The following is a 23,867-nucleotide window of genomic DNA, read 5'->3' as shown; positions in this document are numbered from 1 at the left end:
CTAGCTGTGACATTTTGGGGTCTCCTGAATCAGTTTGTGACTGTATGAAAAGTACCTTTTAAGGCCACTTCACTATAGAGATAATGAAGACTGTAGATTTCAAGCTTGCAATGGACCAGAATTCCCTGGATATTTGTAAATTGCTCCTGTATAACCAGCCCCAGCCTTTCCAGAAACACCACACAGGTCCATGCTGGTATAGTAGGTGCTTCTGAAGTGTCAGATCATGAGTGTTTCCACTCTTGAAGCATAGTCTCGTACAGGTTGGTGGATCCTTCTATTGCATTTCAGAACAATGAAAGGGTTTTGCATACTTATGCACTGTCAAGATAAGAGTCTATGTCCCTTTTTGCAATGAACATGCCAAGAATTCTTCATTTGCTCACATCTCTCTCTTACCCTCCCCCTCTCTGTCACTTATTAGAACAGACTTAATTCTCCTCCTTTTATTAGGGAGTCTCCATGAACAATATTATTATCTTTCAGATACAATAGTGTAAATAAAAGACAGATGCAGACAACAAGCAAGCAAGCAGGATCACATATCAATAAAGTAACATGCTATAAAGACACAATACACTCCTTTGGGAAGGTGCAATGCTTTCTGGCATGCATTTGTATAGCATCTAGTTCAATGAAGTCCTTTCCTAGAACATGTTACAGCAATGGAGGTAAGTACTTAGATTCCAAGCAAAAGATGCATTTGCATACAAGTTCAAATCCTTCCTGTGCTGGACCCAGAAAGGTCTCCAACTGAGTTTCAGCTTTAGGAACAATTAGATGCCTTGTAGAACTCAAAGTCACAGTGGGTGTCCTCCAGAGGTAAAAATGTTGAGAGGAAACAGCCTGTAAACAACTCAGAGCAAGTGGAAGACAACCGATAACCTCAGGTGAAAAAAAGGGGCTAGCACCATAGAAAGATGAGGGGTAAGAGGGGCAAAAGAAAAAAAATAAAATCAGAATACAGAAAAAAGAGGGACTGAGAACTGCTCAATGCCATTAGTGCACAGAAACTTGAATTTGATGTGGAGAGGAAGAGAGAGAAAGTCAAGAGGTTCAAAGAATAGGGAATGAGAATGAGACATTAAGAGAGATTAGCAAATGCTCCCCTGTATCCTGAAGTGTCACTACTGAACTATTCCCTTCTCCTCATCCACTATTCTTCCACTTACACATACAAATAATTTTCCTTACAGACCTCTGACCCAAGTGCCTTCTCTGCTGGATCTTCCTACAATGCCAAGCAGCAGGGTCCTACTTCACTAGGGTGAAACTTGGGCTACAAAGCTCTGCTCTTTGACCCTCAGCTGGGGCAGAAAACCAGCAGCACCTCCTTCTTCCAGCAGCCAAATTCCAGGAGTTGCTTCTGCTGAGAGCAAGGGGGGGAAAATGGCTTGTTATTTATGTTCCCTTCTCCTTCAGCCCTGTCAGGACAATAGATTGCCCAAGGAAAGGATTTCATGCCACAGAACCACACATTTGATTCACGTGTGTTTCTTTCATGGAGATCAATCCAGCAGATCAAGCACAAGGTTGGAAAAGGAACCCTCAGATAACATGGTGAGCATTCTCCAAATGCAAATGCAAACAGTGCTATTTGTTGTGCACAGCACTGCTAAACACAAACTATTACTACATTTTACTACATATTACTACATTACTAATGTTACTGCTACAGCCTCGGACTCAGAACAGGATTAGTATCAAATTAGAACTGGTAGTATCCTACTGGTTTATGGGTTCCTGATCAACTAGCAAACTAACTCAGCCTGAAGGACTAATTTATGACTGATAGTTCCTCTTCGTTAGTATTTGGCTTTGTTAAAAAGCATCCCATGACCACACAAAAACACTGGTTCATTACAGATTGACAACAGTGAAGCAAACCTGAAAAGAGGACATATGGCAGCATATATACTGTGACTGTTTTAACTGCATATGGCACATCCACGTATGGCCACAGACAAGCTTCCCCGTACCGATAAACAGACTGTATCACGTGCAAGCTGTACTTTTTACTACCACACTTCATAGCCCAGACTGTAAACCAGCATCTGCTAAAGTACTCACTGTCAGGATTTCGCTCCGCAATCCAAAATAAAATGTTTTAGATGGGAGGACACTGGGACACTTAGCCTTTAGCCAAGCCATTTTGATCATTTATTAGAGCCTAGTCTTCTGACGTGTTGGTTAAAACTCTGCTTTTTGGGCCATCCCCATGAGAAAGAGAGATTTTTCATGAGGATCCAATATCAGATGATGGAAAGGCGTGGGCAGTGAGCCTAGCCATCATTCAGCTCTTGAGTTAAAGAACAGGAAATAACCAAATTGAGCAACATCCAAAAATAAATAACACACAGGTAGTAAGTGAATAACTACTGATACTCCATGCCAAAGTCAGTCAAATTACGATTGCTGAACTATGCCTCCATGCTTTAACTGGTACATGTGTTAACAAGCACTGCACTTTTATACTTCCTGCCATTAAAAATAAATGCATCGGTTATTAACACAGCTAAAAATATTAACCACATAAAAAGCGTGGTGCAGTAAACTAAACCATCCCACCGCCAACAAGTAAAGTGAGTTTCTGAAACTTTTGTCTAAACAAGGCTCTTTTAATGTACATTTATATGTATTTTTTATTAAATGAAAGAAAGCTTTAGGTGGAAGGTGACAAGTAGTCTGTGTAGAACTTTTCTTGGAGTTTGTTTACACGATGCTGTAAGACGATGCAATTTCTCCACACAAATGCAGTTAGCATCATACAACTCTGCAATCCACAGCTGCCACATCACACGCCTTTTCAGACCAAGACCTTCACTAGCAATGGTGAGTGCTTAGCGGACCGGATTTTTGTTAGGAGAAGTGAAATCACAGCGGATTGAGGAAACCCACACTTCAGACTATCCTAGAAATGTGAAGCGTGCACCATTTCCCACACCGTTGGGCTAACCTGCCATAGCGCTGGGCTGCTGACATGACCTTAATGCCAGCTTGTTCGAGTCTTCTTAACTTTCTGATCTCTTCTGTGTCTTTCCCCTTGGGTGCTGGTATTTCTTTTGCACTACATGAAGGAGACTGGTCTACGGAGTTTCCTTTTTTTTGATTCAAAACCACTTGATTTTCAAGGGAGCTTTCCTCAGGAGCCATGGAACCCACCTTCTCCTTCTCACACAGTCCTGATGTTTCATTCTGTTCTTCTTCTATGGTTTCTGGGTGGGGTTTGCTATTGAATTATACAAGGTAGTTTAAGGTATGTCACGCCTGAAACATATACACTTATTTATTAGAAGCACATTTTGTTGATATCAAGGTGCCGAAGGATATTCTGATGAATGATCCAGGAAGATAATTATGCTCTTTAATGGAAGTTGCTTCTTAGGCCATATCAAAAGTGAAATATCAGTTGACAAAACTAGCATGCAGAAACACAGTCACAGCTATATAAACGGTACTGGTGTATAACATACAAATAAATTGATTTTTAAAAACACAGCAAAAATATTACCTATTTTGATTGGATACATCAAACGTTACTTATAAGTGTCATTTGTCAGTAAGTAACTGTCTCGAGAGCTTCGATGGATCATCTAGAACATTTTTGTCCAGCTCTTGTTTTGAGTCAACATCCACGGTATTTATATTACCCAACATCTTGTCAAATGCAAGCTATACACTGCATTGTATGGTAAACAATAATGACATCAAGGCAATGGTTTTTCACTCATTGCTTTTCTACAACCACCTTTGCCAATTGCTACAAAAAAATAATATATCAGTACCATCTCAGCAAGAGATTTACTACAGCAGAAGTCATTTCATACATCTTCTGAAAAGAACAAAAGTTAGGCAAGTGTTAAAGCACCATCACTAAGGAAGGGAGTAGTTGGCCAGGCTGATCTTACCTGAAAGGTCTGTCTCCTAGTGGTGAAGTCGCCGTGCTCCAGCTCTTTCGGTACTCTTCTCGTTCAGCTTTCTTTTTCCGAAGTGGAGCGGGTACATAGAAAGTCTGATTACTCTTGTTCGGGAGGTACTGGTTAAAAGGCACAGCTGATTTAGGTTCACCGTGTGAGGTCCTCCTCGCCAACATATCATCTTTTTTCACATCTGGCATCTTTCTGTGTGGCAGGTCAGTTTCCGAGTCACTTCCTCTCCCTAGTGAGGAAGGAGAAAAAAAAAATCCCACTTCTTTTCACTTTCATCCAGGTTTTGGGGTTTTTTTTATGTTTGTTTGGGGTTGTTTTTTTTTTTAAATTATAAATCAGAGAAGACAAAAAATTACAGAGCACAAAAAATTACATTTAGCATGTGAGCACCAAAAATTGAAGCCACTTTTACCTGCATTTATATTTTAAAATCAGTCACTGAAGGTAGTAGTCATATTATCTACACAGGCAGTAAACAGTTTGTTCCATCAACCCTTATTTTCTACCCCTGAAAAATATCGCCTTCAGTCACAGGCCACAGGAATCTGTGGGTGTTTCTACAGACACAGACTAAATGGCACTTTGAATGCAGACAGCTTCAGCTTTGATCGAAATCTAAGAGCAAGCATCAGCTGCTATAAACCAGAAGACTCAGACGGTCTCTCTCCAGTCTCACCAGTTGCCTGGTCAATCAGTCCAGTACACTGCAAAACAGAGGGAGAGACTTGATCCTCAGATGGAAAAGGGCAAGGAGAGAGGGAAGGGATCTCAGGATTTAGAGGTTAGATCAGTACAGCAAAGACTGAAGAATACTTGTTGGGAAAGAAAAGAAATAAGGTGAGTGAGAAAAATTAAGTTACATAGAATAAGATGGGAGATAAAGAGAACTGAGTGATTACTTTATTCTGTTCAAATGAACAAAGCTTCCTGATACTTACAACCCATTCAGAAAAACATATTCACAGAAACTCAGGCAAGACTTTTCCAACTTGAAAACAGAACTCCCAAATGGCAGGACAAATACCTTAATGACCATTTGCAATGGAACTGCCCTCATAGCCCTTTTGGAAGTCACTTCATAGACATTCACGAGATTCCCTGCACCATCATGAGCCTTTTTAAGTAACTGACCAAGAAGTTATGTAAATAGTTCTCTCCCAGCAGTGTAACATCACCGCAGCCTCGGGTTTGAAGAATGAAAGGGAGCACATCCAGCCATTTCTCCCACCATTTCCTCCCAGCTTTGGAGCGTTGGATCTCTCTGGCCCTTGGTCCCTTTGTAACACTTGCCTATGCAATAGCTGTTCCTGTCTCTAGGGTGAGGGGAAGCCACCCAGGTTGTGTCCTCTTGCTAATTCACCATGCTAGTAAATTACTGGCTAATTCACTGAGCTACCTAATGAACAACTGAAAACAATGAAGTCATAAAAATCACAAGTAGCTTGTGGATAATTCAAAGCGAGGGGAGGAAAAGAGGTCTAAATATGCTAGGAATGTTATTTGCAAAGAGCTTTTGCAGCAGATTGAGTTATTCAATGTTTGATTGGAAGGAGATGAAGAAGAGTGAAAGGGAACAGTAAGAAAAGACAAGACAATGGAAATGAGCTAGTTAGACAAAAATCACGTTGCACTTTTTGACAGTAATCTTTTGCTTGAACAATTTTGGTTAAGAGCACATGATAGCAAGGACCATGATTGGTAACCTGAGTCTATGTCTAAACAAAAGTGGAGACACGACCGCAGAACCGTGGGTGTCTGAGGACAGCTGAGGACTGAAGAGCTGTAACATCATTAGACTTAGCAGTGCCACAGAGGAGCTAAAAGAAAATTAAAAGATCCCTTACTGTTCTTTGCTATTCTGTTTGCTCTTGACTTTGTTCTGGTGTTTATTTTTGTATCACATGAAAACCAGTCTTGAACTGGCAGACAGAAATGCTGGAATAGATAACCACAGTAGCACAGGGATTAGAACAGATTCCTCCCCCTCATTACTGATGTGCCTTCCAGCATCCCCAAGTCGAGTACTTCAAAGACAAACAGCTTCTTTAATTATTCATATTTTATGTGTGAAATTATTTTCAGCTCAAATTTGAAAAAAAAAAAGCACTTGAAGCCAAAGCACCAACTGGAAGATGGAGCCGTGCTCTACATTTATAACCTTAGCTTTGTTGCTCTGCATTTCCCAGTAGGAGAAGCAGCAGCCAGTTTCCACAACCCGTAACAAGCAGTTATACACCAGACACGCACAGAGCCTTCATACAGGGATGCATGCACAACTGCCGGCCAAGCAGAGGATTTCATTCATTCCGGAGAACACGAGCAACTCTACGGGCAGGTCAGTCTGCAACTCCCCTGTGTTTTAAACAAGCTGTTCTGCTCTACCACTGGTTTTGTTTCCTTTTTGCCAAGGGACAGGGTCCATATAGGACACCAGAGCAGTTCCTAAACAGTGCAGCTTAATCACAGATGGCATTTGTGAAGGGAGTACTACTTACTGTTTCCACCTAAACTAATCATCACCTTCGGATCACTTAAATGATCTTCACTCATCCTTTTTTTTTTTCTGAGAGTGGAAGGAATTATAGTTTTATTTCGCTATCATTTTATTGAGTTTGTAAAGCTTCTATCTAAACGGAGACAGAAGTAATGCAAGAAGAATCTTTTCCTCCATCCAGCTTTACATAAACATTATTTCTATCAGACACTACATGCAGCTGAGTGAAACACTGGCCTGCTGGGGCCACAGGACGAGGTTCGAAAGAAAAGAGGTCAGCCAAGCTACGCCTCACCTGCAACTCTTGGAGGAGACAGCTGTGAAGTTATGGCAGGAGCAAGCAGGGAAAATGGGACATACTAGAAAGGGCCATCTGGACAAGTCATACGTGTGCACACAGCATCTACGTGTACCATGGGTCTGGATACAGTTAAAGACTAATTTTTAAGAACAAGCTTTGTATGTTTGCATCTTATTCTGCGTTACGAACTCAAGAATGTGACAAGACAGAATGTCTTAGCTGTGGCAAATAAACAACAAAACCTTACTAAAATCTGCTAATACAGCAGAAGTTGATAGGAAGCAGCTACAGGACATATGTAACTGGCTGCCCACCAGCTCCAACTAGGCAGGGACACCGGACACTCCTTGAGCACTCAGGACGGAACAACACATCTTGGTTAGGACATGTGAGGTGTTCCTGTTTGCCAACACCACACTTCTGTCTCATTTGGGGAGGCAGAAAAATCTTTTATGTGGAGACTGTGCGGTGTCCAGTGTCTGAGGGGGCATGAGGCTGTTTCAGGGAATCAGCCCCAGTAGCTGGTTCTGGATGGTCAACCAGCAACAGCCCCAATTCCACTCAAAACAGTGGAGCAGATCTTAGCCCTGCTTTCCCCACGGCTCTTTTGTAATTCAGCTGCAATACCAGCTCTCCGTGACAGCTTTTCAGTTTTAAGGAGTTCCCCATCACCTCAGGAAATCTCTCATGTGTCCGGTTATGATTAGCACCAGTTTCTTTCACACTGCCAAAATGATGGTATGAACATCTGGTTTCTACCAAAAAGTCTTTCTGGCCTTCCTTTTTTTTATTAAATAAATAACATTACTAAGTAGAAATGATTCATGTGTGGAACATAACTTCATCTGATGATGAAGTCTGACTGATTCATCTGTTCATTGGGAATGTAACTGCGCAGGGGGAGCCTCAATCAAGCATCCTTTTGTTCTGAACCAGAACCCTGCTCACAACAGGTAACCTAAGTGCATGCTCCACACCAACCCCTAGCAAATCCTTCCTCATCCAGCTCGCTGTGTTTGCAAGCCTCTGGAAGCCCCTGGGAATCAGAGAAGAAAGGCAGAGAAGCAGCACCCCTTCTGTAAGCCTAGAGCGGCATGTCCTCACTCAAAGGTGTACAAAGATGACCACAGCTCTCATGCTGGGAGCTATTAATTTACCCAATTTTCTACATACCATGAAAAAAAAATAAGGCATTTGGTCAGATGTCGTACATCAGACTTCAAAATTCTGTCAAGTATCAGACATTGCCAAGGTATTTCTACGTCATCTACCTGCCTAGGGTTTACTTAGGCAGCACTTTATTCACTTCAATATTTCCCTTGTTCCTGCGCTTTTATTTCTTGCTCCAGCCTAGTTTATAAGTTAAAATGAGTCTGCATAACATCCCCTTACACCATAACCCAGAAAAGCACTCTCCCCATCATAAAATTACACTGGAATGATGTAACTCATTTTCCAACGCTACGCTACCCTGACTGAGACAGACTTCAAGTTGTTGGCAGAGTCATCTAAACTCCAGGCAGCACAAATCAGCATTCACAGAGAAGTTCTCCCACTGGATTAGCACGATTCAGAGGCTGTGTCCAGCTTCCAAATGGCACATTTGCTCCCAAAATGTTGCTTCCATGTCACAGTGTTATGCATGTGCTCCACTGTGACAGGTACTTACCATCACTGCTCCCTCTGAGCACTACATCTGGAGATGGTGTCTGCTGCGAGCGGGAGCCAAAGGAGTCCAGACTGTCAAAGGAATCATCTCTGCCGTGGCGAGGCGGGGAGAGGGAATCGCTGCGCTCAGAGTCCCAGCAGTCTATATAGCCGCTGTCACGAATGCTGCGCTTCGGGCTCTCAATATCCTCCGTTTCCTACATGGAAGTACAGCAGGTACCTCTTCATAAAGAAGCCACTGACATACCCGTGAGATCCATTACACAGCAGGCAACCAAGCATCTTCCCAAACACCAAAAATCTCCTCCCCCAAAAACGGTTACCTTCTTTTCTGCCCCTTCTCCCCTTCAAAGCAAAAGTGCAAGCTTGCAATAAACCACAATTTTATGCTGATTAAGAGGAAACCCCGCTCATTAGATTAGTACGATCAACTGAGAAAAAGTTGCAACAGGCAAGTTAATAAACCGATCAAAACCGAAAGGAACCTGAAACTTGACTTGTCGTCCATAGTCCATAGCACAGGCAAAGGCACTACAATTTTAACATCGTGTCTGCGTCAGGTTTAAGTCTGCTGCTTTCCAAAAGATCCCCCCCTTCCCCTGCCCATCTATTGTATCTGGCCGGGACATCAGCAGACAGCATTTGTTGTTGCTGCTTCAGCTCGGCAAAATAATGAAGCAGTGTGCGCCAGCCTCCCTCTACCTTGAAGAGAAATTCCTGTTATGAAAGAGGGATGTCTTTCTGAAGCAATCAGCAATGAAAAATATGCAAAATGCTTTTCCTGATGCCTCAGAAGAATTCAGTTGTGCTCTTTACTCTTTGCCAGCTCCTGGCTCTGGGGGATATGAAAGCACTTGTAGCTGACCCACATGTTCAGAGCAGGGAGAACAATGGTTGTCTTTGACAGCCCTGTGATTATAAATTCTTTCCAGTGCAAGCAGCACATACTAAAACACTGAAACTCCAGCAGAGGAAAAGGTCAATAGAAGCCATCCTCACCCTTGCATTATAATAAATCCCTTGTTTTAGAGACCGTCTTAACATTAATTACAATCGCACAAGCTGAGAAAAAACAAAAATAACTACTTTTATGCAAAGATAAATCTGTTTTTTTCTCCCCCGACAGTAAGTAAAGTCAGAGATGTGGGTGCCATTATCAGACTGACATTTTGCGACCCAAAGAGGTTGGAATGTGATTTTTTTTTTCTTTTTTTTTTTTCCCCAGAAGCATTTGAATATTAATTCCTAATTAAGAAGCACCCCCTGCTTACCACTAGCTGGAGCACAATGGCTATGTTGAGCACAGCTCCCACTGTCCTTGACTGCTAAGGTTTTGCCCGTTACTAATATCGCCAATGAGAAAATCAATCAAGCACATCACAGTGCACCATGGCAGGTCACCTCTGCAAGAAAGCAGGTTTGCTGGAGAAGTGATGGAGGGAGGAGAGCCCTGCAGGAACACACCAAAGCTTCTGTGCTGGAAAAGAGGAAGGCTCGAAGCGAGACAGGGAGATCAGACCCAAGGTCCTGCAGACTTTTCAGGAAGAAGGCTTAATTAGTGCCACTCACTATTACGCTGCCAAAATACCACATTAAGGGCAGCGGCAAAGGTCCCCTAAGGCCAAGTTAAACTGTGGTAATGTCAGTAAGTAACTCGCTGCAAACTTTAGAAAGTTTTTTCTAAAAACAAATAAAATTAATCTAACAAAGTAGTAATTGGATCCTATGTAATTTCCTTCCACAGTCCTGCCTAGTGAACTAAAATCCTGATAGGAACACTAGACAACAAAAGATCTATCTCCCTGAAATCTGCATGAGTTACACCCAAGAACAAATCTAAAAGTCCTATCACAATCCCGTTTGTGACATGATCCAAAAATCTTTTTAAAACTCCAAATTCCCTAAATCCCCTCATCCCTTCATATCAATCAGCTATCCTCAATCTTCAGGCACACTTCCATTTTCCTAACTTACTGTATTTGAACGACACAGAACTGCTCAGCTGCTACGGGGACTTAAACTCAGGCAAAAAGCCCCATCCTGCGTTCGCTATCTCCCGGAGCCTGAAAACAGTCCAATTGTGAACTAATGAGTTCTGCAGACCCTACTTTCAAAGGCCTGTTGATGTTAGTTTTGCATGCCGCTCACCAGGAATTAGGAGGCAGGCACCAGGACGGGATCCTAGATTTCTGTAAACACGTTCCTCACAGCCTTCCCCTTGGCAAAGCCACTCTCCCAGCCCAACGCCGTCTCACAGACGGGTACTTGTCCTGCTCCAAGCAAACGTCATCTCCCAAATGTTATCAATAGGAAAAAGAAAGTGGTTATCTGCGGGATTGATAACACCGTAACCCGACACACAACAGCACATTCGTCTTTTATACTAGCTAGTTAAAAATACAGTATGTCACTGAGCGGTAATAAAAGTGTGATTGCCAAATAAAAGATGCATTTCTCCAGGAAGTTCCACCCACTAAATATAATCAAAAAGCCATGGGCATTTTGTCATTGGGAATTTCCAGTTTAAAAGTCCAGAAGAATGCATAGCCAAAGAGTTAATAAAATTAAAAACAGAGTAGTATGAATAAAATTAGAAATGAATAGCCCTTTCAGTATGAGAAGTAGAAAAAGATGAGTCTGAGACAACTTACATCCGAGCTGTCTTTTGATTTGCTAATTAAAAAAGGAGGGCAGAGAAGACTTATAACAGAAGAACTAAACCAGACTGAATTTATGGCCAATTTAATTATTAAATTCTGTGGAAAAAAATGCCAGTAGAGAATGTGATAAAGTGTCTTTTCATCACTTGAGCTCGGCTATAAAGGACATCAGAGTGTTGCACAGCATGATTAACACGTTCTATTTTACTAGCAAATCCTCTTCAAATTCAGTAACAGACAAGCCCACAGTTGCCAACGGGAAATACTGCAGGGGTACAGGAGTAGGGAGGTGACCTTAAAATAAGTCGCCGGTGGCCCTTGTAACAGTACCACCTAAACAAGACTTTTCAGGACTGTAAAGTGCTCTGTTCTTACATTAAAGGAATATATAGCTTTCAAGCTTTTAGGAGATCTCTACTCCTCTTCCAGCTCCAACATCTGCAACAAATCAAGTCCCAGCTTCTTGCTTTTGTCCTCGACCTGCAGCGCTCTGCACTGCCCAGCCAAGCACTCCACGGTCATCAGCTCCCCAGAGAATGCTGCCTTTCAGCCCCAGCCCGCTTCATCCCACAAAAGGGCTCAACATGGGACCTCCAAAATGCTCTGATGGTTAGTTTGATGGGTAAACATCACCTGGAAGAAGAGAAGCCTCATGCTGTGAGATTAAACGTTAAAAAATAAACCATGGTACCATGGAGCACTAACATTCTAACAGCCTGCACTTTGGCAATTTTTCTGTGTTAGCTCCTTTGTCCATCTTTGTTTCACCTTTCAGACTCTCTGGAGTGGGGAGTGTTCCTTCACTGCATCTTGTATTTGGAAACAACTCAAGAATTAACTTAATTTCTGTATTGCTTGGTCTCAGTCACATCACTCAGGAGTAGCAAAGTCCCAAGCGACTAGAGCAGGTCATTTCAAGTGAAGACCAAAATAAACCTCTACAGAAAAGCAGGATGTTTTCTTTTCCTCTCCATTTCCACCTGCTTGTTCACAGGAACTGGGCTCACAAAGAGGGATTTTACCCATCTAGTTAAAGCTCTCTGGTCACACTGGGGTGTAGGAACTGCTGTCAGTCAGCCAGATACTTCAGCAGCAATCCAGTGCCGGCCCTTTGAGATCCCAGAATGAAGAACTCCAGCTGGTGTTGATGCAGTAGCACAAAGCTCAAGGAGAGCAAAGAGTCTCCCATGGTGCCCAAACCTTACTGCCTGTGGTGACTTGGCCATTACATGAAATGGGGAGGGAGTAGCAGGCACGAAGCTCTCTGTGGGCTGGAGAACATATCTGCATGGACGTTCGTGAGCAGTATGTACAACACATGCAATGCTAGCACCAGGTGCTGCCAGCTTCTTACATGCCTGCTCCTTGCCCCTTCCATCCCCAGTAAATGCATGCTTGCACATCAATGTTAACCATTACTGAGGTTAAGTGTCTCATGTCAAGGTCCAGGGCATGCTGTAGCGCTCAACCAAAAGTCCCCAAACCACCCTACAGCAATCACAAGTTTTCCTTTCCAACAGAACTCAGCCCATCATAAACCACCAAATATGACTGCAGCCAGAATTCAGAACTTGGCAAAACACAGATTGATCATAACTATGCCCTTGGTGAAATATAATCTACTCTTCAGCTTTATTTAGATACTTTGGTTTGATGTTTTATGTTGCAACTTAAAAACAAAAGAGCTGCCCATGAGACTGAATGTTTTAAAGAAGGAAAACTCTGCTGCTGTGAGTTCTGCCAGCCTACTTTTGAGTCTCAGCTCTTCTAGCTGAAACTCTGTGTCATAAATGAAAATAATTCAAACCAAAATCTATAGAAATGAAGATGACAGAGCCATGTGACAGTTCTAAAGCCCAGTTTGACATCACGTGCTACATCATTGATATCACCACAAAGCTGGCTGTCAAAGTTGTGTTCATGGCTTGGTAGAGTCAGAAACATTTTTGAAGGTGGTAGGGGTTTACTAAGTAATTTGTACTCCATCTCCCTACTTCTTTCATATTTAGCAACAAACAGGTTACTTATGGGAGTAATAATTCAAATGAAATTTTCATTCCCAAAACATAACAAAAAGATACCTTTCTCATTTGTGCCAGCAAACCTTCAAACTCCTTCAGGTTCAGGGTTGATCCACTATATGACGTGCAGCTGTTTGCCGCTTTCCCTAGCCAATAAATGGTGACTAATACCTGCAGAAGTTAATAAGAATTAATTGAAGCCATCCACACAGTTACTTAGTTAAATTTACTTCCCCTTCAGCATATTTCATTTATTCTAAACTGCACAGCAGCACAAGGTTTTGTTACAAATCACAATTGAAAGGGAAGTGTCTGACAGTGGTTAAACATAAATACATTGGGCAACTATCAAAATTTAAACAGTTCTACAGGTATATAACTTAACACATTACCTTCCTGGTATTTTTATAAAAATAAAGTCCAAAACTGTCATGTCTGCCCAGAAGATAAACAGCAAAAATAAATCTGAATAGAAAAACTAGGTGAGATATTTGAAATAGTCTAGAAGACGCACTTATATCTGTTTGTAAATCCAATAGGAAAAAAAATCCTTAAAGAGTACTAATAGTAGTGATCATTAGTTAAAACTGATAAGACTAATGGAATAAATAAAACACCTGAAATGTGTGCCTGCCTATTTCAAGGACAGAAAAGGTAGTTCCATTTTTAATCATCTTAATGTAATTAACCAGATGACAAGGGAACAGTTACTTCCAGCCTTCTGCTACCTTAAGAAAAGCTTAGCCCAAGACTAACCAGAAGCTATGAGCATCAGGTTGTTTCTTTCAGACTAAAGCGGAAAGAGTTAGTGGTTTCATTCAAGTTCTGACCTGATGTCTCTCTGTAACTCAAAAGTCACTTCAAAACTAGTGTGGAAAAAAAGGCAAGAATTGCTCCTGCAAATGTTTATATGCCCTCTCACTCCTTTGGGTAGCAAAGAAATCTGATCTGATGCTGCTTGTGCTGCGCTTGTTTTAGGAAAGGAGAAATTAAGATGCTCAGGACGGTCAAATCCAACACCTCCAAAAACACTGATATTTATATCATGGAGGGAAAGCAACAGCTCTTCCCTGCACCCACATATATCTCCACTTAAAGCAATGTCTGTAATGGTACCTGCACAGCAGCAATTTGGACTGGAAACTGATCGTCAAAGGCAGTTCAGTTCAGTGTTTTGCACTAGTTAAAAATGCCAAACCATCACATCAGAACTTAGGGCTTTTTCTCATTCGATGCTCATTACATCTACATATTTTGTGACATTGCAAAGGACTTAACAGCAGAACAAACAGGAAATCTTTTGACGTGGAAAAGATGTGCAACCAATATAAAGAATAGTTGCCATTAACTGTCTCAAAAAGGTTAAATAAACTGAAATATAGCATTTAATGTTTTTATGGGATAAGGCCATGTAATTCATATTACATAGTAAACTAAAGAAAACTGGACTAGGAGAAATCCCAAGGAGGTGTCAGTGACAGACATCTCTGTCAAACTCTTTTTCCCTAAAACACACACCCACATTCCCTCAGTGCTTCCTCCTCAGTCACACGTCAGACTTCTGATTAGCCTTTTCTCATCAACTTTCTCTAACATCCCCATTTTTCATTTAAGTGTGATGTCTGAAATCACACACAGCACTTCAGCTGAGGCCCTGCCAGAAAAGGATATCGCATGTGTCATACAGATCCCTTGTTTAAAAACAACCATAGTGCATAATGTAAAGTATATTCTATTTTATATTTAAATATAGTTTATATTTCCCTTTAGTTTATAAATAATATACATGCCATTAAATAACCAAATAACATTTTTAATGAGTTCAGAATTTTTTCCCTTGTTTTTAAAATAACATCCAAATTGATACTACTGTGCTGAGGGAAAGGAGGTCGATTTGCCAATATTGATTTTTTTGTCTTGAAACAACCCTTATCTGAGCTATTTTCCTTCAACCAGCACTACTCAACAAATTTATGTAAGAAATTCTTACAGTACATGTTCTCAAGTTAAGTGAAAACACTTGCAAATACAGTATTCCTAGCAACCAGGAAAGTGTTCAATTCATTTTGCCATTCAGTTCTCTGATGATGGTTTGTGGTATTTTTATTTATTTCTGCTAGCACTTGATCACTTTCTCTCTTCTTCCTTTATTTATCCACTTTTTTTTTTTTTTTCCTCCAAATAATGTCACATTTGCAAGCAATTCTGACTGGCTGCCAGCCGAGTTTACAGGATCATGCACCTGGGAAAGCATATATTGCCTACAAGCACATTGTAGGAGGATACTTTTGAAACTTTACCTTTAAAACAATACATCTGTACAAAGATATTTAGCCAGTGCCCACAAGGATGCTAAAATGCCAAAGCTGAACTCCTTCCCTGCAACTTTGTGTGCTGGATGCAGAAGATATTACTCTAATGACGACAGGAAAGCCAGGATAAATTTTTTTTTTTAAATGTTTTCGGGTTTTTTTATTTATTTTTTTACCTGCAGTCATGATTACTGGCTTGCAAAGTTATTAGGAAAAGGTCTTGGCATTTCATAGCAGTTTACAGGGATGTGAGCCAAATATAAATTGACTTTATAGCAGTCCACAGTTGACTAAAGGACAGACAGCTTGCTAGGCTTTAGGATAACAACTAATTCTGAGAACAGCAAAGTTTAGCCATTTTATTTTCTACTTAATTACAGGATCTGTTATCATTGCTATTAGTTTAAATCAAGAAGAAATTAAAGTTAAATGTAATCTGTCTTTCTGGGAAAACACTCTCATTTATTTGAAGAATAAAGAGAAGCTAGCAAATCTGACAGTAAAGACTCACATCCAGATGTAAGGATCATTCTGCTTCATTTTAAATACTTTGTGCAAATTTACTTTATGTCTATATATTCATGAAAGGCTACAAAAGTGTAGCTTCATGGGTGAGTCAGACCATTCTCAGTGAAAACCATGACGGGCAGCACAGAGATCACATTCTTTATCCCTTAATTAAGCAGAGACAAACATTCTCCATTGTATATCTATCCTAAGGCTGCTTTGCCATAGCAGCTCCACTGAAGTTTGCAGCAGAACCTGGTTAGGTTTGTATTCAGAAGAACTTTTCAGCAATACTCATCTGAACTAAGTTTTTACGGACATAATTCTTGCTCAAGCCAAGTACAGGAATAACCAGACAAAAAATAATAGTAATACTCCAAATCATGTACTTACATTTTTCAGCTTCCTACTATAGTCAATGTTCCTGGTTGCACACACACGCACACATAAAAAAAGAGGAGAAAAAAATAATCAGAAAGCAGACACACTTTCCAAGAGCGTGTATGCAGCAGATCACGTTTTTTTTCCCTAACAAAAGCCTGCCGAATGCTTCTGCTGGCTGGAAACACATGAAAGCTAAGAAGATGTAGTTCACACATTCATTTATTCATAACGTGGGAGTATTTTGTCACCATTACTTCAATCATTAAATTAGAATTCTGGAAGTACAAAAAGAAAATGTGTTTATAATGGTCCCACAGTAAAGTAGGACAGTGCCAAGAATATTTCTTTTAAAGAGTGTTGCCGATTTCTTCAAAACAGAAGACCAAAGTCCTCACTGCTAAAATGCATTCTGCAGTAATCCAACAGGCAGATTCTGCTCTGTGATAAATCATGTAACCCACACGGATTCTGGAAGCAACTGAACATACATAGGAGATGGAGGAAATCATCACCAAGCATTAAGGAAACGGAGCAGGTGCTTTTGTAGAAACAAGCACCACAAAGAACAAAGTAGACGGGTGAAGCAACAAAGATCCTGCCACTTGCAACAGAACCCGCTGTGGAAAACGTATTTATTTTTTGAATGCGTACTCGAGCACTCAGACTGAACACTGGCATCCTTCTCAACTTAGTTTTTCACCAACGTTCAAAGGGTGGAAGTTTTATGTTAGAAAGAACAAAGCACAAAGTTTACACAAACATAAACAACATTTCAAAACTCAGCAAAGAAACCATTAAAAAAAGAATGGAGGAAACGTGTATCACATGTAGGTGCTGAAAAATAAATAAGCACTTCAGATTTAGTATAGAATGTCTCCTGATTATTTATAATTATTATTTATTGCCTTCTACTATAACAGTAAGTCCACTCCAGCATGAAAGGTTACCTGATAGACACAAAAATAAATGTACTTAAATCTGTGAGAACAACAAAGGCCTAAATATAGACAATGTTAAACCAAAGTATTTTTGATAACATCTGTTTTAAGCCAAAATTGTATCCACCAATACCCACATACTAAGAAAAATAAAGCAGTCCTAATTTTTTTCTTAATAAAATAGCAGTGGAAAAGAGTCTTGTTTAACAAGTCAAGAAGAAATTCTTTGCAGCATTAGCTCATAATTTTTATAAGCTCAATGTTCCAAAAAAAAAATAGATCTAATGCATACTTCAATTAACATCTACATAAAAAAAACGGTTAAAAATGTCATTATCTTAATCATGTGCAATAATGTCATATTCATCCTTTACTGCAGAACAAATACCATTTTTACCATGTTTAAAAAAAACCACCCAAAAGTCTTCAAAGAGGGAAAAGAAAAAAAAAAAATCATCTTCATGCTTTGGGAACTAGCTAGCAGAAGACAGTCTTGAACATATTTCTCTACAACAGTCATGGACTTGGCTTGTACACCTCAACTCAGTTACTCAGCGTGAACTTGGACAGTGCTAGAAAAACATTTGGCTCATTTCCACAGCTGCTTTCTCTGAAGAGTTGATGGGGGGAAAAAAAAAACTCTACGCCAGTGAGACACTTCACATCTATCTAGCATCACATTCAGCGGAGGGCCAAGCCAGCCCTGTGGAGTTTATCACTCCTGGTTGAACTTGCTCACGCGCTGGACAGCTCTCCTTGGAGCTCCACGCCAGTCCCAGCCTCCCAACCTGCCTCCTCCAAGGTACTCCACCATCCTCAATCCCAAAAGATCAAGCTTCTTACCAGAAAGACCCTTTCTCTTCAGTTTTATACAGAGATTAGGGTTTTATATGGAGATTAGGGACTGTTTTGTGACTCTCTCCAGCCACTCATTGTCATGAGTGGCTGGATGTTGTGATGAACCTCTTTCATCACAATATCATCATATTTAGGAGAAATACATTATACAGTCCCCTCTCACTGGTATGTAGAATCATAGAATGGTTTGGGTTGGAAGGGACCTTAAAGATCATCAAGTTCCAACCCCCCTGCCATGGGCAGGGACACCTCCCACTAGACCAGGTTGCTCAGAGCCCCATCCAGCCTGGCCTTGAACACCTCCAGGGATGGGGCCTCCACAACTTCTCTGGGCAACCTGTTCCAGTGTCTCACCACCCTCACAGTGAAAAATTTCTTCCTAAGATCTAATCTAAATCTCCCCTCTTTCAGTTTAAAACCATTACCCCTTGTCCTATTGCTCCACTCCCTGATAAAAGAGTCCATCCCCATCTCTCCTTTAGGTCCCTTTAGGTACTGGAAGGCTGTTGTAAGGTCTCCCCAGAGCCTTCTCCTCTCCAGGCTGAGCAACCCCAACTCCCTCAGCCTTTCCTCATAGCATAGGACAGGCTGGGAAAGTTGGGGTTGCTCAGCCTGGAGAAGAGAAGGCTGTACAGGTGAGAAGAACCTCATATTAGAGCCAGAAGCTTGGAAAGAAGCGAAAAGTGGGAGAGTATTCCTTAAAACTAGGAAAGCGGCCAATTGGATTTTCAGAACCTTTAAATTTTCCCAGACAGTGCTTGAACACCATGAAAACTTGCCCAGCTTCCACTGCCAGAAGGGAAAAAAAATAGAATGCCGCTGAAATTTAGTAAATTGTTTCCACATACTTTTCTAAAATGGATATGTCTGACCAGGATTTCATTAGTGATCTTTTTGGCCAAAACTTTTTGGCCAAATGAAATAAGGCCATTCAATCAACTCAGTGGTATTTGCTTGTCTGTAGGGTAATAACTTTTTAATATTACACACGATAGACCCAAAAATTTCAGGAAAACTTCTAAATAATAGCAATTACAAGTTTCATTAATTCTATGAAAATGCAGGGTGCTCTTGCTTTTGGGGGGTAGGGAGCTTGATTGCCAATAATATAAACAAGAGAAAAATACAGTTTGGCTGCTTCTGTTCCTCTAGTCCATGATGACAAAGTCTTCCCTGAAAGAGACAACAGTTTCCATTTAAGACCTCAATCTATGACTACGTGGACTTTGATTCAAGCTTGCCCTGTGTGGCCTTAAACAGTAATTCTTTCTGTGCCAGTTTCACACCTATATTTTAAATCACTTTGTGGGGTGAAATGCTGAAAATACTAGCACCGGAATCTAAGCACCTAGTACTCTTTGCAGTGAGTGACGTTCATATACCATGGCTAAAAAGTTGTTGATTAAAAGGAGATTTTTAAAAAATTACTTCACCCCCCACAAATCCCCATCAATTAGTTACTAAGGAAGGAGAACCTCTTAATGTGTGTGTGGTAATTTGTGTAGTAGCAGGTGTGTGGCTTTGGTTAAAAAGTATCTAAACTGTGGCATTTCCAGTTCACGCAGACATCCTCAGCCCAAATACCGTGTCCCAACTTACAGTTCTGGTTAGAAAATAAACAGACTGTGCTCACGTCTGCACCTTGTAGAGTCTGAGAGGCCTATAAATGGTCTATAATGCACCTTCAAAACAGTTTAATCTGAAATAACAGAGCTGTGATTTTTCCCCTCCCCCCAGCCTATATAGTTCATTAGTTGGACAGACAAAAAAGAATGCCATCAATTCAGACTCAGGAAAACCCCTAAGTCCCACAGAATCTCATTGCTTAACTAAAACAGTATTTTAAAAGAGCTGTGGTTGATCCTTCTGGGAACAATAACAGCCTTTAGAGAAAGTCTGTTGAAGGGAACAATGTATTCGTCCCAGCGCTGAAGGTTTCCCAAACCTCAGCTTCCCATTGCTTTATACAAATAACAATTCTATAGTCTTCTTGCTCATCCTTAAATATTTACTATTGCATCACATGCATCTGAGGTTGTAACATGCTAATCACAAACTGCAGTTGTACTTACTTGATGGCTACTCTGTTTGATGTGTCCTGCAGATCACCAGGATCAAAAAGTTGAGATTCTTTAAGTCCCAGCTCTTTGCAGCCTCTCAAGAATAAGATGATATTATCCTGAAACGAGGCAAAAAAATACTGTATTTTTAACTCTTCCTCATTGAAAAAAAATTATCCTACTGAACCAACCTCTCCCTGACTCAGTAACAGCGCACAGTTGTATAATTAGTTAAATGAAGAACCAAAGACATTTCCAGTCTCATAATTTAAGAAGTCAGTACATGTTTTGTTTGAAAACCACATAAATATTAAAGAAAACTTTTTACTTTTTTTTTAAATAATTTTAAATATTTAACTGCAACAAGCTTGTTGACTTTTCTCTTTCCAAACCCATATGTTGGCAACTTCTTTAACTGAAAAAGCCCTGCTAATTTCCCCACCTACTGCTGGAAGCTGCCAACACAGCTTCAGCATGTTATGAGGCAGAAAAGAAAAGGCTGGATTTCTGAAAGGAGCAGGAAGGGTATCATAGAATGGTTTGGGTTGGAAGGGACCTTGAAGATCATTGAGTTCCAACCCCCCCTGCCACGGACAGGGACACCTCCCACTAGACCCATCCAGCCTGGCCTTGAACACCTCCAGGGATGAGGCATCCACAGCTTCTCTGGGCAACCTGTTCCAGTGTCTCACCACCTTCACAGTAAAGAATTTCTTTTTCATAGCTAATCTAAATCTCTCCTCTTTCAGTTTAAAACCATACCCCTTGTCCTACCACTACATGCCCTTGTAAAAAGTCCCTCTCTAGCTTTCTCACAGGCCCCCTTTAAATACTGGAAGGCTGCTGTAAGTGTCCCCAAAGCCTTCTCTTCTCCAAGCTGAACAACCCCAACTCCCTCAATTCACAGGAGAGGTACTTCAGCTCTCTTTTTTGTGGCCATCCTCTGGATCTGCTCCAACAGGTCTATCCCCTTCTTATGTTGGGGGCTCCAAAGCCGGGCACAGTACTCCAGGCAGGGTCTCACCAGAGTGGAGTAGAGGGGCAGAATCACCTCTCTCAACCTGCTGGTCATGCTTGTTTTGATGCAGCCCATATGAAAGCCCACCACCATTTAAGCAAGCAGTCTGTTGAGAAAACATTTTTCATGTTGATACAAACAGGCCAGTTACTCCTAGCTGTCACAACTCTTGCCTCTACAACCTTAAACCATCCAGAAATGGATAATAAAATGCCTGAAGTTACACTTTATGTGACAACTGTCTGTAAGAAGAAACACCACCAGCTTTGTAACACTTTTTATGGAGGATTTACACTTTTCAGAGTGTGAAAAATAAAAATAAATAACTAAGATTAAGTGCAAACTGATACAAGCCTCTTTCAAACCAAATACGAGTGATGACACATGGGTTTGCACCAAGAGGATTAAATCTGTATGCGTGCATATACGCTTAACATATGTTTTACACTTACACATACGCATGAACACCACCCCCCTTTTATAGAACCATGTAGTTCTTATGCAGATAAATCTTGAAGATGAGTAGAGAACAAGTTTTTAGATATGTATGTTGCTAGATCAGCAACCGCAATGGTAGATATGGGGACAAGGAAGGACATAACATACAGCTTGATATTCTCTGAGGCCTCTCATCTTAATCCTCCAACTGGAGGTGAGCCGCCACGTGAAGAGTTAGAGGAGCAGGACCACAGCGTTGGGCAGAAACTTCCATTTTTGTAAAAACTGGGAGGCACTGAACACTGGGCAGTGTTCAGAGCGTGACAGAGCAGGATTCGGGAGCAGGGCTCTCCCCACATCTGCTCCCAGGCCTTTGTTTGGGTGGCACGGCCACAGCTCGGCGAGAGCAGCCCTGTTTATTCTGCCGGGGCACAGCCATCAGCATGCTAATCGCCACGGCGCTCTGCATGCCAACGCTCTCGCACACAAAGCTCGCTGTCACCAGCCACAACGCAAAAAAATACGGATTTGGAAATTTAGAGGAGTCCAAATCTCCCTTTCTTCCCTGGCTGAAACTTAACAGCTCTGGAGAGGAGCCAGGGGGAAAGGAACAGCAGTCGAGAGAGCAGAGAGCCATAACCCAGAGAGACAGCATCATTCATGACATGAAAAGATGCTTGTAAAATTCCCCATCTGGCTTACTGTTTGCATTATAATTTTTCCAACTGCATTGTGAATAACTCTTGTGTTTAGCCTTTGATGGAGGACAGTTCTGGTCACTTCCAAATGGTGGGTGGAGCAATGTGTAAATCTAATAAAAATGCAAAAGCATTTAAAAAAAAGTTCCTAACAATATTTCCTAACAAAAATATACAGGACACACAGGACTTAGTAACCTAATAGGTTTAGAAAACAATCAAAGGAGGGGGAACTCCGGGAATAACTAATTGCACCCATCTTTATGCCAAAAGTTCACATCTAAGTTATGATAAGTAGTAACAAAAATATCAGCCATTTGGCAGCCATGTAGTTTGGAAAATCAGTTCTTCTGTTGATGAACAAATGCCCACTTCTCAAAAAAAAAAAACAAACAAAAAACAAAAAACCAGTGTCACCACCCTATGTCTGTTTTCATACATGCTTTTATTTTGATGGTCATCTTAAGAATAACGTTTGCCAACAGTCGCTAACACCATCACGCAAACAATTCCTCAGAAAGCTGGTATCTTACATGGACATAAATAACCATGAACAAGATGCAATCAGTCAGCACTGAAAGTTTCTGCTTCTGTTAACAATCTCATAGTTTTATTTCCCAATGGTCCAAAAAATGGCAATTTTTTTAAAAGGATTAAAGGAAAAAAAAAGGCCAACAGAGAAATTGTTTTCACATGACAGATATTCAGGTAAACCTGCCTAGGTTGCGTATCCCCATGGCAAAAATGTATCTCATTACTACGGCAAAACTAAACTTTTCCTGGTTTGCTTCATTGCAGTTGAAATTTGTATTTGTTGGTTCTTTTGAGACACTGGAGAACAACACTCCTAACCCACTAAAAGGAGAAAGGAGTCATATCATGAAGACCCAGCTTCCAGGAAAGCTTTCTCTCTGGATTACTACACCTTCCATTGACCAAGCCCTGGTTTCTTCAGTTCTCAGAAAATTTTGCTCAACTTTTTTGAAATTATAGTAACTTTTTTGAAATTATAGTTCCATATCAGTTAACTGTAACTACTCAATTTTTTTAGTCCCCTATTCTAAAGTGCGACTTCTTTGTTGCTGTTGAAGAAACTAAAAAAGAAAAAAAAAAAAAGTTTACAAGCAGCAACGTATATAAAACATCCTTACCTTAAATCAGGGACTAAACCCAGACACCTAACGTGCATGTCCAGCTCTTTACAACTTGGCAGAGTTAAATAGGTCATGCAAATGGGTCACACCGCAATGGCAAGGATCGCAGGGTGGCCAGCTGCCGTGCCCCAGCTTACAGGGCAGTATCTTTTACAGTGGTCTCGGAAGACACATGGCCAGAATTCAGTCCCTCCTGCAGCCCCTGCAAGGCGCTAACATACTATTACCTCAATACATTAAATGAAGATGATATTGCCTTTTCTCTGAGCTCGCTGCAGTCGCAGAGTTGGAGTAGATGGAGGATGGGTCAACTTGGTCAGCACATCATTTCCTACAGCCCCAGAGGACCTGCAACTGGCTCCTGCTGGCTCCTCTGGGTTTCAGCCCACACCGCTATTCAATCAAAAAAATCTTCTTCTGGCTTTTG

The 23,867-nt window shown here is 41.0% G+C and overlaps 1 protein-coding gene across 4 annotated transcripts in view; it reads right to left on the bottom strand.

Annotated features, from left to right (window-relative positions):
- The window catches only part of LIMCH1 (LIM and calponin homology domains 1), a 185,532-nt gene that overhangs the window by 55,841 nt on the left and 105,824 nt on the right, over positions 1 to 23,867 (bottom strand). For all 4 annotated transcript variants that reach the window (XM_074154367.1, XM_074154368.1, XM_074154369.1 and 1 more), the window contains exons 4-9: positions 20,145 to 20,251; positions 16,286 to 16,316; positions 13,134 to 13,244; positions 8,394 to 8,589; positions 3,909 to 4,158; positions 2,957 to 3,229 (exon numbers count right to left, since the gene is read on the bottom strand). In XM_074154367.1, the coding sequence (XP_074010468.1) occupies positions 2,957 to 3,229; positions 3,909 to 4,158; positions 8,394 to 8,589; positions 13,134 to 13,244; positions 16,286 to 16,316; positions 20,145 to 20,251 (968 nt within the window). The remainder of the gene's footprint in view (positions 1 to 2,956; positions 3,230 to 3,908; positions 4,159 to 8,393; positions 8,590 to 13,133; positions 13,245 to 16,285; positions 16,317 to 20,144; positions 20,252 to 23,867) is intronic.

The sequence above is a fragment of the Numenius arquata genome, chromosome 10 (assembly GCF_964106895.1).
Source record: "Numenius arquata chromosome 10, bNumArq3.hap1.1, whole genome shotgun sequence".
Taxonomy (NCBI): domain Eukaryota; kingdom Metazoa; phylum Chordata; class Aves; order Charadriiformes; family Scolopacidae; genus Numenius; species Numenius arquata.
This window is presented reverse-complemented; position numbering and strand designations above follow the sequence as displayed.